We start from the raw sequence: 17,859 nt of genomic DNA, 5'->3' as shown, positions 1-17,859 counted from the left end.
TCTTATCTCACTTTTGCTTTTATTCTTACATTCATAAGAAGAAAAGAGCTTACTAATTGAAATATTACCTGAGTGCTCCGAAACAATGCAATAACCTTTCATTTAAGATTAATACAGTAACACTAAGTGTGTCTGGCCCCTCTGATACAATAGTTCAACTGTATAATTAGGATTTTATTTCACGATTAGGGTTAACCATATTCACCTCAAGCAAATTGGGGAAATAATTAAGATTAAGCCTGCATTGCACGGAAGGCAAATTCTCCTCATGTGCATCTGTGTGAAAATGCACTTTTCAGCAGATGCACAGACATACAAACACTCACGCACGGAGATCATCGCTGCCTCAGAGTGTTTGAGAGGCTGTTAATGACTTCTCAGTGCATGCTCTCGTCTAAATTAGCAAAATTAAAAAAAAGAAGCATCTCTTTCTGACCTCATAGGTTTCATGTCTCTTGAGCACTTAAAAACAGCGCTGGAGAAACCGCACACGCTCAGACCCAAACAGAGGAGGAACCTAACCACTAAACTCTTCATGTGTAACAAAAATGGTCACACACACCTTTTAATGTGACAATGTCCGTGGCAAATCTATACATTATTTATTGCAGAAGGCAAGTGCATAATATTACAAAATATATTGTGCGTGTTCACCAAAGCAATTTTATAAGGGAAAAAAAATAAGCATGTATTAGCATAAGGTATTACATTTCTTTGATTATGATAATTTGTTTCTGATGTTGTCATGGTGAAACTCTTTAGCTTATATGGTGTGTTAAATGAAAAAAGAAAAAGAAAAAGATTGAGCCCTATTTGAGAGAGTAGATTAAGTTTTTGTTTCAGAAAGTTTTAATTTAAAAATATGGATATTGTCTAAACAAAACTTGTGTAGCTTTATGAAAAGTGGAAAGGAAAGATATATATATATATATATACTTTTCATATATATATATATATATATATATATTTATATATATATATATATTTATATACACTTTTCATATATATATATATATATATATATATATATTGAAAGTGTGAGGTCCAAAATGTGACCCTGAATCACAAAACCAGTCATAAGGTTCACATTTTTTAAAATTGAGATTTATACATCATCTGAAATAAATATGCTTTACATTGATGTATGGTTTGTTAGGATAAGACAATATTTGACCAAGATACAACTATTTGAAAATCTGGAATCTGAGGGTGCAAACAAATCTAAATATTGAAAAAAACGCCTTTAAAATCCTTAGCAATGCATATTACTACTAATTATAAATTTTTGACATATTCACGTTAGGAATATCTTCATGGAACATGATCTTTACTTAATATCCTAATGGTTTTTGGCATAAAAGAAAGCCATACAATGTATTGTTGGCTATTGCCACAAATACACCCGTGCGACTTATGACTGGTTTTGTGGTCCAGGGTCACAAATAACACTGATGACATTTGAGAACATTTGTTTGTGACCCACAAAATAAAGGATGTCATGCAGGTTTGGTGCAATATGATGGTCAATAGATGATCAAATAATTTTCATTTTTGTGTACAATCCCCTTAAGAGAATAATAGCCTGTTAGCACTTTTTATAATATGTGTACTTGAACTGGAGTTTAATCAATTACCAATTTTAATTTGACAGTGATCTCTCATTCTTCTGAGATTATACAGTAGCTACAAAATATACCGAGGTGAATCTCATCCTGCTGGTCATCTTCTATCATCATATTTCGAATAATTTATGAGCGAAGTAATGATGTATTGATTATGTATCATTTTGACAAGTTCATTTTGACAAGTCGAACAGCCACTTAAAGAACACAACTGATGTTTTGACAGCTCCCTTTTCTGCAAGATAAAGCCAAAGTGAAAGTTTCGAGCTTCCACATTGTGGCTTAGCAGTTCTGAGAGGTTTCTTCTTGAGGCTTCTGGAGATTTGGCAAGTGTGACAAGATGCAAAAAGAACAAGCCAAAAAAACTCCAGTATGACAGCAGTTTGAGAAAAGAAAACGCTGAACAATGTGTTTGATGAACAGACTTTGAATTTTGGATTATTTGAATAGCAAATAAGTTTTTGGTCAGTCAATAATTCACACATCCAAAATAAATGTAGCAATTTGCACTGGGCAGTTCTCTGAAAGAGGAAGTAGTATCACACATACTCAAGATATGGAGATATAAGGACTTTAAATAATCACTGTGGTCAAGCTCATAACTGTGGCTAGTGACATCAACACCCACAGTCACAAAACAACACATACTAAAGATACTTCACTTATCCTTCATCGTGTCTTTTTTTTCTAAAACTGCAAGGTCACATACGTACATTCCCAACCTGTTTAAGTGAACGGTGTTTTTTAAAAGGGATAGTTCACCTAAAGATTAAAATTCTATCATCATTTGCTAACCCTCATGCCATTCCATGACTTTGTTTCTTCTGTGGAACATAAATTATGATTTTTCGTCCATACAATGAATGTCAATGGACATCAAAACTGTTTGGTTACCAACATTGTTCAAAATAGCTTCTTTTTTGTTCTGCAGAAGAAAGAAAGCCATACAGGTTTGGAACGACATGAGGGTGAGTAGATGATGACAAAGCTCCTTTTTTTCTTTCTTTTGTGAACTATCCTAGTAAGTTTTACTCCTGAAAAATTTGTGGAAAAAAATTACACTGTAAAAAGTGATCAGTTGACTTAATAAAAAAAAAGTGAGGAAACGTGTTGCCTTAAAATTAAAAAGTAAATAAACTTCATACGTAATTGAAAAAAAAGAGGTTATGTTGGAATAACTTTTTTTTCAATTACGCATGGTTTATATAGGCTATACTTAATCATTTTAAGGCAATGGGTGTCCTCACTTTTTTAAGTAAAGTCAACTGATCACTTTTTAACAATGCATGTCCACTCAACATGAGATGAAGACTCCAATCCTAATAGTAGCCTAATAAAAGCGGTACATTTTTTTGACATTAAGTGAGCCACCTCACTGTAACCACCATTTTGGCATCACATGACTGAAAACTAGCCAAATACTACTTATTGTATCTCATCTGATGAAGAAGAACATTAAAATAGTCTTCTGTCAATCTTTGTCTCCAAAACCATTTTTAGGTTCACCATATATGTAACATGCTGGTGTAAAGTGATCACAAGGGCCTTGAGTGTGATGTTCTTCCACTTCTCCTGCTCACTACCTGCCTCCACAATCTGTGAAGCTCATGAGCCTTCAGCGATCCAGCGTGTTAATTGCAGAAAATGCCAGTTGCAACACCTCCTCGATGTGGTGAGAGCTGCAAAGAATGAAGGACCACGGTTCATAGCGATCGTGATTTTGTTTCTTGGAGCCCTGAACCTGTAGACCGCAGGAGTGTGAAGCCCTTATCATGTGAGCACATTCTTATCATGCGTGACAAACAAACTGCCGAGCATGTAGACATAAATGCGCCGTTGCGCACGTAAGGTGAGTTTGAACTGCTGTTCAAAGCACTTAGAATCATTTTCTACTGCCAAACAAAAAGAATGAAAGGGAGAAAGGAGAAAAAAGGTCTGATTCCCAGCCTGAGTTTGGTGTGTGTGTGTGTGTGTGTGTGTGTGTGTGTGTGTGTGTGTGTGTGTGTATGCACGTGTGTGAGGGGGAGTCAGAGGGGGGAGGTCAGGAAGCACATTTGTATGCATTTCCTCTCATAACAGGAAGTGCCTGACAGCTTCCCCTTCACAATGGCTTCGCTTCTGCTTCCCGCCTCCAGTGCATTTTTTCCCCTGGGGAGTTCCTCTAGAGGACAGAGACAGGGAGGATGAATGTCCATTTGTCACCATCTGCCCATGAACCGTGATCCGTGCGACCCACGCACCCCAAAATCTCCCCGCTCACGCTCTATGTTATACTGTATGAATCATTATGGTAAAGTCTCACAGTAGGGGTTGCATTGACAATATACATCATGCGGGACCCAGCAAATTCTGCTCTTTTTCCTTTCTAAACATCTTAAATCTAAATGTCAAAGCATGATAGAGGGTGTTTTTGTGTTTAACAAACTTAGAGCTTCTGCTAAACTACACTGACAGTAACAAAATATGTTTAAAAGTCATGCGATATTTCACATCACAGCTTTCAAAGCTCAATGAGTATCGCAGAAAGTTTTGAAGGTCATCAGCAGAAACATAATAAGAAACAAAACCTGCGTGAAAAATGAAAATGAGAAAAGCTCTGAATAATGAGAAGAAAAGTGGAATAACAATTAGCGTAAGAGGAACAAAAGAATTTTAAGAAGATCAATTCTAAGAGGAGAAATTTGGAGAAGTTACACTTCGCGGAAGCAAAGGAATTTTTGAGACGATGTTTGTGAAGAAGCAGAAAAGGAAGAGAGCGAGAGGGAGACAGATGAAAAAGTGAAAAAACACGCACAGCGTGTTTCGTGAGGAGACAGGCGCAGAGGTAACGATCACAAGAGAAAGGTGGGAATCGTGGAGGGGAGAGCAAGGGGTGATGGGATACCCAGAGGGCCTCATTATTTTCTTGCTGTTAATTTTACTCAAACTGTTTTACACCTTTCCGTTGTTGATTGGAGAGACGCCTCTGTTGTCATGGGTGGCTGAATCAAGCACCGTCTCCATGCCATCACACCATCATGAGGCAGAGATGAAAAGAAAGGTAACAGAAGCCTACGGAACGTGTGGTGCCTGCATTTGCTAAGTCAGTTAGAGGGGTGAAAACCACATGCATGTTGAGTGCCAATTAAAGTACGTACTTCTGAATGAAAGTACATCACACGGAGGCTTCCAGAAACTGGATTTCTAAAACAGAAGTAACTACTGACCCTTTTTACTGAGCCTTTCTGCTGAAGAAAATCCATAAATGTCACCTTTGTCATTGTTCTTTTTGCTCTTTGTAGGTTAATTAAAACCTTAAAGTGGCCGTCATAATTCCCTTCTTGTCCTATTCAAATAAAACTGAAATGAAATTAAAAACAGAATAAAAATTTGCTCAGTAAAATATGCTCATTAAGGTTGCACAATATGATTTAAAGTGTAAATTATTTCTGTGATGGCAAAGTTGACTCTCCAGTGTCACATGATCCTTCAGAAATCATATGCTGTAATATGCTGAATTTCTGCTCTAGAAACATTTCATATTATTATCAATGTTGAAAACATGCTACTTAATATTTTACTTAATAGGATTATTTGATGAATTTAAAGTTCCAAAAAAGCATTTATTTTAAAATAGAAAACGTATCTCTTTATAATCACTTATATCACTTAATATATATATATATATATATATTTTTTTTTTTATATAACATTATATAACATTTTTGGAATGCTGGACAATAAAAAGATGAACTCATTTCCTGAACTCATTGAGTCTTCGTGAGAATCATCTGTATGTGTTTGATTTTATTTTCCAAGAAAAGTCTGCAGTCATCAGCCTTTTCGCCCTTATCGCTATCAGACACTATGTCCCGGCCTCTCCTGGCATCATGGCAGATAAATCATCACTGACATTGGTTCCCAACTGTCACTGACTAAATCTAATTTTATTTTAAATAATTATTAGATAGATTCATCTCTCGCACACATGCCTGTAAGTGTATGCTGTGTTTTCAACAGTGTGAAAATGAGTCAGTAAGCATGCTCTTGTTAGCGATGTGGCTAACACTTTTATGACACAGGGGGTCCTTTCATGTGACGTGCCCAGGAAAGTGTTTGAGTGGCTGAGGGGAAGAAAGCCAGGCTCCTCACACTGATGCCCTCTGTCTAAGCTTCTGGGCAGCCAGTCAACGCCAGGGAGGCCTGCTGGAGGTGCCTTGCTCTTCGCAAGTGTTTTCAGGAGGTGGGCTAGGGAGCCAAAGTGGCCGCCCAGGGCGAATGAGGCCTTGTGCCCATAAGCATGGCGCCAGAGTCAGGGTGGGCCGTAGGGAAGCTGCCAATCTGGAAGAGGTGATATCAGCAAGGAAATGATGGAAGATGACAACTGGGCCAAAATTTTCAGAGCATTCAGACATTTGAAAATGACGATTCTTATGGGCCGAGTAGGTTAAGTTTTTTTTATAGTATATCCATTTTTCAAGCTCTTAGCGGTTATATCATATACTTTTGCCCTTTTCATTTAGCTCTTTCTGCCTTATAATCGTTCTAAACAACAAATTAGGCTAAATGTACTAATACATTAAATTAAATCACAGTATATGCGATAAAAGTTTATGCAATAATATTAGGTACAGAGAATTACATATTAGATAACAAAAACTATTTCATATAAACAACTGTTCAAATGTTTGGGGTTAATAAGATTTAACATATATATATATATATATATATATATATATATAATAAAAATAGATAAATAGACAGATAGATGATAGACAGACAGACAGTCAGACAGACACAGACAGACAGACAGATAGATGATAGATAGATAGATAGATAGATAGATGGATGGATGGATGGATGGATGGATGGATGGATGGATGGATGGATGGATGGATGGATGGATGGATGGATGGATGGATGGATGGATGGATGGATGGATGGATGGATGGATGGATGGATGGATGGATGGATGGATGGATGGATGGATGGATAGATAGATAGATAGATAGATAGATAGATAGATAGATAGATAGATAGATAGATAGATAGATAGATAGATAGATAGATAGATAGATAGATAGATAGATAGATAGATAGATAGATAGATAGATAGATAGATAGATAGATAGATAGATAGATAGATAGATAGATAGATAGATAGATAGATAGATAGATAGATAGATAGATAGATAGGCATATTAAAATGATTTCTGAAGGAAATCCCGTGACCCTGAAGACTGGAGTAATGGCTGCTGAAAATCCAGCTTTGCTACCACAGGAATTTTTTTTATATATAAAGATGAAACTCTGCTACAGAATTTAGATGCATTTGCATGAAAAAAGAGCAAACATCTCAAGAATGCCGTGCTTAAGGTAACACCATTGAAGCAGTCTGTTGTTTATTTGGCTTCGGTATGGAAAGATTTCCTTAAAGAGGAAGTGAAAATATGCACAGCCCCAGCCACGTCTTCAACACATTAAGAGCTAGAGGGGAGAGAAAAAGCCAAATAGAAACGAAAAAACCCTTTGTAAGTCGAAGGTCCCCCATTCTTGTCTTGTGATGTCTGTCTTCATGGTTCTCATGTAATACAATGAAGCGGGTTGTTTGCCACAGCCCCATATGAATGGCAGCAAGAGGACAAGAGTCAATGATAACCCTTGTGCCAGCTGTCGAACATGGCGTATGCGCTATAAATACACAACGATTTATGATGCATGTTTTCAGCAAAGCATCTTCTGACCAAAACCTCTCTAGAGAATTTATGGGCCTATTTGTATCACTTTGCAAGGCCACAGTATGTTTTGGCATTGCTTTTTATTAAAGTTGTTGACATATGGGTAACGATGTGGTCTTACTAGACATTAAGCATACAAAAGTTTGACGAATTTTTGGCAAAAGGATAAATGTCATGTTCTAGGGCTTCTGTGTTTAATAAGTAATGCATTACAAATAATTATACACATTTAAATGGTATCTACTCCATTATCCCTCATGCAGCTTAGAAGTTTATTTTTGTAGTGCGCCAAGAGGTCAATCCCACACAGTGTGACGCATCTGAACATTCACAGAACAAACGTACTTAATTAGTATACAAGCCTTACTTTTTAACCATACTTAAGGAAACTGGCCAAAAGGAAATCAATGTCATTGTTTGTCCTCCCTTTCTTCTTTTCTATCCCAAGACCTGGAAATCTGTGGCATTGACTCTCATCAGGTGTCCTTCCTGTATCAATCTCTGATCTTGAAGTCTGGTTAAGGGGGAGTGAGAGAAACACACAGAGAGAGAGAAGGAGAGGAGAACAGCGATAACACCAAGACAGGATGCTCTCAGTGCAATCCGATAGCCTCGCCAAAAACATCCTGACCTCAGCCTCCCCGCCCCCCCTCCTCCTTCTCTCCGTTTCTTTCCTCCTTTCCTTTTTATCTGTGCTTATGATTAGAAACCTCCGAGCATTGAAAGTTTGTGTAAAACCTAAACGCTTACCTGAAAAGGAAAATTCTGTCACTATGGACTCACTATATTTTCTCACTGTATGGGAAACAGATTTTTAGAGACAATGATATAAAATATCACTGGTTAGACGTTTGTAGTACTTTTCTTGTGCTTTTTTGGAGCTTGATAGATATGAATGATCACTGTATGGAAAAGAGCTGCGTTGAGACTCTTGAAAAATGTGTGTTAAGTTCTACTAAAATTAGTAGAAGTGAATAAATAATGACAAAAATATCATTTCTGGGTGAACTACTTTAAGTGCACATACTGTACACTCACCAATACGACTTATTTTTTATAAACACAAACCTTTGAAGTGCAAACTATATATATATACATTTGTGTTATTTTAAACTCCGAAGCAAATTCAATATGATGCCTTGTTAACATCAAAACTTGTTGGTTTTTCAAAATAAACAGAAACAGAGAACAGAGAAGTTTCTGGTTTGAGAAGTACCTTGACTCATTCTTTCAGCGTTTGGCATGAAAGCCCACATGCATGCGAGCCTCTGGTTTCCTCAAGGGGGAGAACTTACTCAACCCACAAGTACTGAATGACTAATGTCACTGTGCCCCCTCCGTCTGCTCCGGCTGACACGCCCATTACTTTCCTCACCCGCTTTTTTCTCACTTTCTCCTCCACTTCTCCTCAGGCCCTCACACTATCTTCAATAATTGATCAACCCACCCAAGGTCCAGACAGCAGCCATTAACTGCAGCAGTATGGTCTCACTCAGTCATATCAACTGTTAGCCAAGTCCTTTTCCCAAAATCACATCTTTTTTTCTTCTTCTTCTTCTTCAGACCAGACTGAGGAACTACAAATGTCTGTTTCTGTGACAAAGTGTCATCCTGTAAAAGGATGTGAGGACTCTGGTTGACTGTTCAGAGAGTTAAAGAGAACAACCTCAAACTAGTCAAGGTTACATTCTGTCAAACAGCAAACTGCTTTCCAGGCTTTCCTGATTTTTTTTCTTCAATAAGGGGACAAATGTAAATGTCAAGCCTAAAGAACATGTATTGATCTTGCAGTAAAACAAGCGTCTATGTAACTGGCACCAATACGATCAATATAACTACAGTATCTGCTATGCATAATATCTGCCTGTTTTTGTGTGTTCCTGACTTGATTCTGTTTCACGGCCAGAGAAATGGAGACACAAAACAGAATGCTTTTCTAATTGTTCAATTTTGAACGCATTAAAGGGTTAGTTCGCCCAAAAATTACAATTCTGTCATTAATTACTCATCCTCATGTCGTTCCAAAACGGAACACAAATGAATATATTTTTGATGAAATCTGAGAGCTCTCTGACCCCTCTATAGACAGCAATTTAATTACCACTTTCAAGGCCCAGAAAGGTAGTAAAGACATTGTTAAAATAGTCCATGTGACTACAGTGGTTCAACCTTAATTTTATGATGCGATGAGAATACCTTTCTGGGTCTTAAAAGAGGTCATTAAATTGCTGTCTACAAAAAATGCTGGGTTAAAAATAACCCAAGTTGGGTTGAAAATGGACTAACCCAGCAACTGGGTAGGTTTAACCCAGCGATTAGGTTGTTTTAACCCAGCAACTGGGTTGTTTTAAGCAAACATTAAAAACAACCCAATTGCTGGGTTAGTCCATTTTCAACCACACTTGGGTTATTTTTAACCCAGCATTTTTTAGAGTGTATGGAGGGGTCAGTGAGCGCTCCGATTCCATCAAAAATATCTTAATTTGTGTTCCGAAGATGAACGAAGGTCTTACGGGTTTGGAATGACATGAGGGTAATGACAGAATTTTCATTTTTGGGTGAACTAACCCTTTAACAAATATGTTGAATTAGAAATTGTCTGAAGAACACACACACACACACAGTCAGTCAAATAATACAATTATTTTATAATTTTTAGTACCATGCATGTAGAAGAAACCATCTTAAACTAGTCAAAGCTGGTTTGGTCTGGTTTGCTGGTTTTAGAGGGGGTTTGGGCACTTGCCTGCTGGTTAGGAAACCAGCCTACCAATCAGCTAAACTAGCTGAAAACCAGCTTGGCCAGAATTGGAGACCTACTGGCCTGACTTAAAACAGCAAAGACCTAATTTAAGCAGATTTTTTTTTTTTTCAGCAGAGATTACAAAAAAAAAAATTATATTATGAAAATAACTTAAGCTACACAAGAGGAAAACTACTAGCTAAGGCAGGAAGGCCCCTCGAGGGCCATCTTCTACCTCTGTGTTGACTCCACCTAAAGCCCTGAAGCATGTGGCATCATTCCACCATTGCCATCTCTGCGTGTTTGTGCTCTCCACCCACCCTGCCCCAGCTAAAGTAATATTCCACTGCCGTAAGCAAGAAGTGGCAGCGTGCGAAGACGCCGACAATTAGCGTGCGCACACCACCTACTTGGTCTATTTTAGTTTGAAATAACCCATCACTTCTGTGAAGGAAGTTGTCTAGAGGTAGTTTTTGGCACCTTCTGGTCAGCGTGACTCACCTGTCTGTTGCGTTCATCCATAATCCGTGTGATCTGAATCTTTTTCCTCCCCATTGTCCCCGTCTTTTCGTCTCTCTCTTTCACCAATGAACTTTATTCTTTTGTCCCTCTGTTTTTGCTTGCGTTTTCTTCAAACCAGGCTTTCTTCTCTTGACTTCCTCCGCTCAATTCAAAGATTCCAGTAGCTGTACCTGTGAAAGGCAGAGAGAGAGAGAGAGAGAGAGAGAGAGGCATTAAGTCAGATGAAAAATGGCAAAACCGCAACGTTAAAAAAACAGGGAAAGGCAGAGTCTGGGCCACATGGGACAGCAAATAAAGACAAAAGAATCCGTAGACGTTTCGAGGCAGCGCTGTTTTCTGCCATCAATATCATGCAAATCAGATTCTCGCGCTTCGGTTGCGACTACGAGGGTAGACAGCACTGTCATGCTCTCTCTACAGTCACAGAGAATTTGACAGTGTTTTGGAAGTGCCACTAACTTAACAGCTCTAATCATTTGCAGTGTAACGTTTACTGTCGCCTGAACGACAAACAGCGGCACTTTCCTAAACAACGCTGGTGCAACATCGCATAGAATTGTCACTAGCATGCTGAACGAACACACTGGTATTTCCCTTTTAGCTGAGATTTTGTGTGAACGCAACAAAACTGCGGCTGAGCTACGGTGCCCCGAAAGATGAGGCTTTACTATCCACGTATCATAAGATCTGAAGAAGAACCTGAATGGAAACCTGGGCCATCCTGATTTAGCCCTTGTCAAACCCGCTCTGGAATATGATCCTATTGTCACATCACGGCTCTGCTCCACTCTCCGTATCTCTGGGAATGAGGTGCGCGGGGCCTTTATCAGGCCCTCCTGCTGAGCCTTTTGAAAGGCTGCCCTCACCCGAGAAGCTAACCCAGGCTTTCTATAAAGTGCTCACAGCTTAGATCCACGCAGTGCGAGAGCTCACGATCACAGAACACACATGTGCGCGCACCGGTGTTTGTGTGCATGTGCGCACCTCTTTGGTGCCGTAAAGTAGGCCAACCCGATTCATCTCTGGGAGGAGCGGCAGAAGTGTTGTTGTGTTTTATTCTGACAGTAGAGGTGATAACGTCCCTCGTTATGCAAATGAGCGTCCCATTATTTAAGCTTTCTGTAATGCAGTAAAGCTGTCAGTGGTGTCACGTTAAAAGCCCTCCATTGCTTTCTCTTTATTCTCCGGCTCTTTTTCTTCTTTCTGAACCAGATTTCACCTGCCAGAGCAAGCACGGAACATTGATGTAGATACACCTAAAGGATATGCTGCGCTTCTCACGTCTTTCCGCGTTGCCATGCTTCTCTCATTTATTAATAATCAAGTGTTTATGGGTGGAATAGGGGTTTGGAAGTGTTCGAGAGACTTTTCCATGTCATGTGCGTTAAACCGCAAGCAAACTCTAATTTCATTGGCTGAGATACATCTTCATTTCATAGGATGCTGCTAATCTACGAAATTCCACACAGAATTGTTGGATTCCTTCGGTGTTGTTGAAGTAGAGTTGTTAAATACATAGTTTCTTCGCTACAAATACAACCTTGTGCTGATATTGATATAATGTATTTTCCATTGTCTCTAATAATAACTGTGAATAAGATTACACTCTATTAGCATACAAACAAAAGCGCTCTGTACTTCACCAAGAGCTGTTAGCGAGCACGTCTTAACGTGTAAGTGGCGAAATCCGAAGCGGCTTGATGATTGTTTAGAGGACCACTGTAAAAGACATAAAACAAGGAGCAAAACAGCTCAACTACAAGCTGGTGATAATGACTGGACGCCTGTGTAAATATTTACCCACCGCGCAGCCAGCAGGACCTGGCGTCACCGAGTGCGGTTTCGCTGCTCGCATTTGAAAGCTGATTAAGTAGTTAACTCAATCAAAACAGGGTCTTTGGCTGCGACTCCAAGAGGAGCTTCCTCATTGATAACGACAGGTCCGTAATCCTCATTCAATCACGCCACAGTCTCAACATGGACCTGCCGTGCCTTACGTAACTTTAAATGTCCTTTAATGGGCTTCATCTGAGCACTGATTCCTGTTTACAGTGGCACCAAAAATGATTAAAGTATGAACTTTATTGCATTAGATTTAACAAAATATCAATATCTGTAAGTGAAGGATGATAGACCTTGATTTAAAACCTTCATTTTATTTATTTATTTACTTATTTTTTGCAATGACCCCACATTTAGTTCTGGACATCAATTCAATTAATCGTGATTAATGGCATCTAAAATAAAGTTTGGGTTTACATAATATATGTGTGTGTGTGTGTGTGTGTGTGTGTGTATTGTGTATAATTATTATGTATATATAAATACAAACACATGCATGTATATATTTAAGATAAATGTGTTATATTTATATGTAATACAAATTATATATATATATATATATATATATATATATATATATATATATATATATATATATATATATATACAGTATATACATGCAAATATTTCATACATATATACACGAATGAGTGTGTATTTAAACATAATAATTATACACAGTACACACACATATATTATGTAAACCCAAACTTTTATTTTGGATGCCATTAATAACGATTAATCGATTTGACAGCACTAGTTTAAAAAAACAAATAATCAAATAAATACATATTTTTAATAATAATAAATTATACAGTATTGTTATTGTTATGATTATTTGTAAAGCATTAAAAAAATATATTATAATTGTACTTAAAAGTAAACATCTCAAAAAGAGAAAATAAAAAGTAATAATGAAATTAAAAGTACAACAATAGATTAAAAAAACTAAAACAATTATACATCCAGATTAATCCGCATAAACTATTTATTTATTGTCAGAAAGTTAAATTAATGTGACTTGGTTTGATATTTTATCCAAATTATATACAGATTTTGTTCAATTCTGTGCGAGAATTAAGTGTCCAAATACTTTTTGGTGCCACTAAATGTGGGGTGATTTGAAGCACTAGGAAACTTTTCTATTGTCACCTTAGCTTACCCGTGTAAGCACTGGGGCAACCTGTTTCGACCTGAGCGCAATCTCTCATTCTCCCTTCACCCTGTTCACTTTGGCCACCCCACCTCCCACATCTCTCTCTCTCTCTCGCTCCATCATCCCCTCGTTCACATGTACACATGCTCACATGCTCACACTCATCTGTTTTCAGATTACCACAGATGAGCGCAATCCAATTTACACCAGTAAAGCCGAACTACAGTGCAGACAAGCTGTGGTTGATCAGTAGCCAGAGGCGCTTTAGATGTACATTAGGCCCCTTCACCACCACACAAGCACTCGTATGCAATATCTGATCCAATATGTCTGTTCTTAATGCACAAGTGTGGCTAACCAAGTGGCTGACAAATACTATGTGTGTTTAAGATCAAATATGTGTGTGAGAGGCTTTTAAAGTTTAGTTTATGCAATTATGCCTGCGAGAGAAAGAGTGAGGCGGAGAGGGACTACTAACAGGCTTTCTCTGCCATGCTAAGCCAATTCAGCTAATCCACAGCCAAAGCATATGGGAAGGGTGAGAGAGAGAGAGAGAGAAAGAGAGAGAGAGAGTCAAGGGCCAGAAAGATCCCTCCCCCCAAAAATGAACCTCAGGACAGGTTTGGCATAGTGTGATAGGCAGAAGAAAGCCTGGAAGAGGGGTCATCACCAAGGGCTGAAGGGTCATGGAGCAATGCTACAGGACAGAGAGGGAAAGATAAGAAGTTAACCCACAACCTTTCTCATTTGATATATTGGGCTCAAAGCAACAGCACAAAGAGCAAATCAGAGCGAGCGGAGAAAGCCAAAGGAAAACTAGAGATATGTGAGCAGGTCTCTCTTGAGGAAAGGGAGGAGAGGCTGCCGTCCACCCTCCCATCTGTTAACCATGCCTCTCTTTCTCTGCCACAGAGCACAAGGGTGGTGGGGGAACGAGGAGAAATCGTGGGGGAAAAAGGAGAGAGAGGTGGGGGTGCCGGCACTGGGATGTAATGAGGTGCTGTGTGTTTTTCTCTCTTTCTCTCCGTCTCTCTCTCCTTCTAAGAAATGGAACTGTGAGGGCAATGAGTACGTTCATAAACAGGCACAATTCTGGGTCGGCTCAGTCCCTAGTGTTCCATCAAAAAAAAAATATATATATATATGTATATATATATATATATATATATATATATATATATATATATATATATATATATATATATATATATATTGTGCACGCGATTGTATTGTCAAAGTCCTAATAAAGTGAATATGACTACTTCTCCGTGCTCAGCGATATAATTTTGTTAGAGGAAAAAGAAACAAAGCAATTTTTTATTTCTCTAAGGGGTCTCGTGTTGAGAATGAAAAATGATTAAGATGCAAATACCATGAATTATATTTGTAAAAAAAAAGGTACAGAGATTCTATGTGATAATGAAACACTTGTTTTGATGAGATATACAACTCTGGCAGGTTTCGCTTTTATTGAGATCTGGCGCAATCTGCGAGGTACAGGGGGGTTACAGTGCAGCGCTGCTTGACTCCCACCACATTAAAGTCATCTGTATGTTATTATTACAATCAGACAGGAGCTGATCTTTTGAGAAATCGACCTCAGCGCTATGTTGCCACCCTTTGTATACTCTCTCGCTTCCACTTTCCCTCTTTTCTTTTCTTTTCTTCGCAGCACATCTGCAAGACATTTGGTACTAGTGTGTGTTTGAAAAAAGGGCAGTATCCTCTATCCTCGTGGGGAAATGTGGTCGCGAAGATTTGAAATAACATATTATGGGCAGAAAGTAAACCTTTTAGGAGGTGCATGATACATTAAATAAACCCTCACTCTTTTAAAATAAACTGCCGTTTCCTTGAAGAGGTCAACAATTTTGAATATGTCTTATGAACAATTTGAATACAAAGGCACGCTTTTGAACCTTCTTGGATGCAACACTTTTTACCACATCTTAATCTTAGGAGCTTTTCATGCTGTACTCATTAAAACTAAATAAATATTTATTTACACACAAGGTTTTTCTTTTTCTATTACACGCATATTTATATGTACATATTTAGGTGTGGCTGTTTGGTTTGCACTTAATAGGGCGCAGGGATCCTATAGCGAGAAAGTTAACGGCCTATTGTCTGTATAAAGTCATTATGGCCGGTGCTTCTTAAGTGAGTCTGCCTGAGGGACAAAGCTGATGAGTGCCCATAAATCTTGGCAGTGGAAAAGACACAGGATGGGTGACCTGAACCTGAGATCGGGATCAGTGTGGGAGGGACCCTGGCAGTGCAGATCTTATTAATGAGTGCTGGTAAGTCCACATACACCGTAAAAAATGTATGTACAATGTGGATATTCAAATTTGAATTAATAAAGTGGATAGGAATTGAATTACAGGGCTGTCTCTAGGCAAGTTAAAAGAAATGTGTTGCCACTAAAAATTATAGAGTTAAATATAGAGTTAAAATGCAGCAACATAACAACTTAAGTTTTTTAAGAAACAAGTATAAAATAAATCTCTATGTAAATAAAATATTTTGTGATGAAAAAAGTAGAGAAAACGTTTAAAGTAATAGTAAAACTGTGATAATTATTCCAATATAGATGTATATGTAAAATATAAAATAAAAGTGAACAATTAATTCTTCTGTGAATCAATTTACTATGTTGCAATTCAAATGGCATATTGCTTAACAAGTTTACAGGTGTTTTTGAACATTTAGTGCTGAAAAGTATTTACGCAACACGTCTGATTTGGCTTCCCCCTAATTTCCACCGACTGTATGCTATCAGAACACATTCAAAGCATCAGTGTCTATCCGAGTTCTTCCGTGGTCATCTACACCCCCAAGACCCCCTAATACTGTATGACTGGATAGAGGCAGGAAACATACATGCACACACACATAATGGTGGAAGGATATGACATCAGCAGCCACAGACAATCAAAGGTGTAAAGGTGCTTCCTTTCCTAAACTGTTCCAGCGTACACAAAATGGGAACCAAAACTCCTGCGCTTCCTTCTCCAGGCCAGAAAAGAAAAAAAGAAGAGAAGAATAGAGAGAAAAAGAGTTGAGGGCTTGAGCCACAGCTGACTGTAAACAAACGGCCTCCACTGATGCAACCCCAGACAAAAAAAAAGGCTTGTGGTTTGTACTTTTTAAGCACTTAGTGTAGGTCAAACATTTTATGACAAGGCTTAACAAACATACTCACAGCAGATATGGACGAATAATCACTGCATCCACATTATTAGATTTCATCACACAAAACCTCATTCTGTGATGGTAAAACTGATTTCACAGCCATTCTTGTTTTCCAAACCATTTGTTTTTTCTTCATAAACTCATTTCAACCCAAAGGAAAAAAGAGCAGAGATGAAGAGAGACATTTTAAAATGTGAGATTTTATTAGCGAAAGTGTAAAATTATAGATGAACTGCTTTTCTGTTTTTGCAGTGATTAGTGAATAGCTCTTTTCAGGTCCTTTGCTAGATTAGGGCATTGGGTGGAGGGATTTATTTATGTGATACAGGGCGCTCTTTCATGACTCTGCTGCAATACCTTCCTTCTGTCTCTACAGGAATCAACAGCTAATTACTTAAATAGTTCTACATGTACCTTAAAATAACACGCCGGCCCCACTTCCCCAAAGTTCACCTCTTTGTCAAAACAGCGAAAAATCTTGGCATAGAATTATACAAGACATAAATACGACAGGCTCTTGTCAGATTTGTGGGTTTACATTGCATGCAGCATAATTTGGTTTGAATCCAGATTTAAATCACCATCACCATTTTCTACTATTTTAATTCATTTTTTGAGCTCTCTACAGTTTACCAATTTCCAGTACCATGTAAAAATCATCACTCTCAAAAACAAATGCTACGTCTGAAATCGAATACTTCCCTACTATCCACCTTTTTCCTGTCTCGCCCGACTCATAGTGAATTATGCTTTACATTTTCGAGTTGGTGTTTATGGAAGCTTGTTTCCGCCACAGAATAAAAAATAAAAAAGGTAATTGCGACTTTTTATCTCACAATTCTGACTTTATTTCTCAGAATTGCATGATATAAAGTCGCAATTGCGAGTTTTAAAGTCAGAGTTGCATGATATAAAGTCAGAATTGCGTGATATAAAGTAAAAAAAAAATTATCCGAATTGCGAGTTTATATCTGACTTTATAACACGCAATTCTGACTTTATATCACGTAATTCTGACTTTATAACTCGCAATTGCAATTGAGAAAAAAACTATGTTTTTTT

General features: G+C 38.0%; 1 protein-coding gene across 9 annotated transcripts in view; it reads right to left on the bottom strand.

Moving 5' to 3' along the window:
* mef2cb (myocyte enhancer factor 2cb) overlaps nucleotides 1-17,859 on the bottom strand; it is a 92,048-nt gene that overhangs the window by 39,543 nt on the left and 34,646 nt on the right. For all 9 annotated transcript variants that reach the window (XM_079815038.1, XM_079815042.1, XM_079815040.1 and 6 more), the window contains exon 2: nucleotides 10,584-10,774. In XM_079815038.1, coding sequence (XP_079671164.1) covers nucleotides 10,584-10,637 — 54 coding nt within the window. In that variant the 5' untranslated portion in view covers nucleotides 10,638-10,774. The remainder of the gene's footprint in view (nucleotides 1-10,583; nucleotides 10,775-17,859) is intronic.

This window comes from Gobio gobio (assembly GCF_949357685.1).
Source record: "Gobio gobio genome assembly, chromosome: 4".
NCBI lineage: Eukaryota > Metazoa > Chordata > Actinopteri > Cypriniformes > Gobionidae > Gobio > Gobio gobio.
This window is presented reverse-complemented; position numbering and strand designations above follow the sequence as displayed.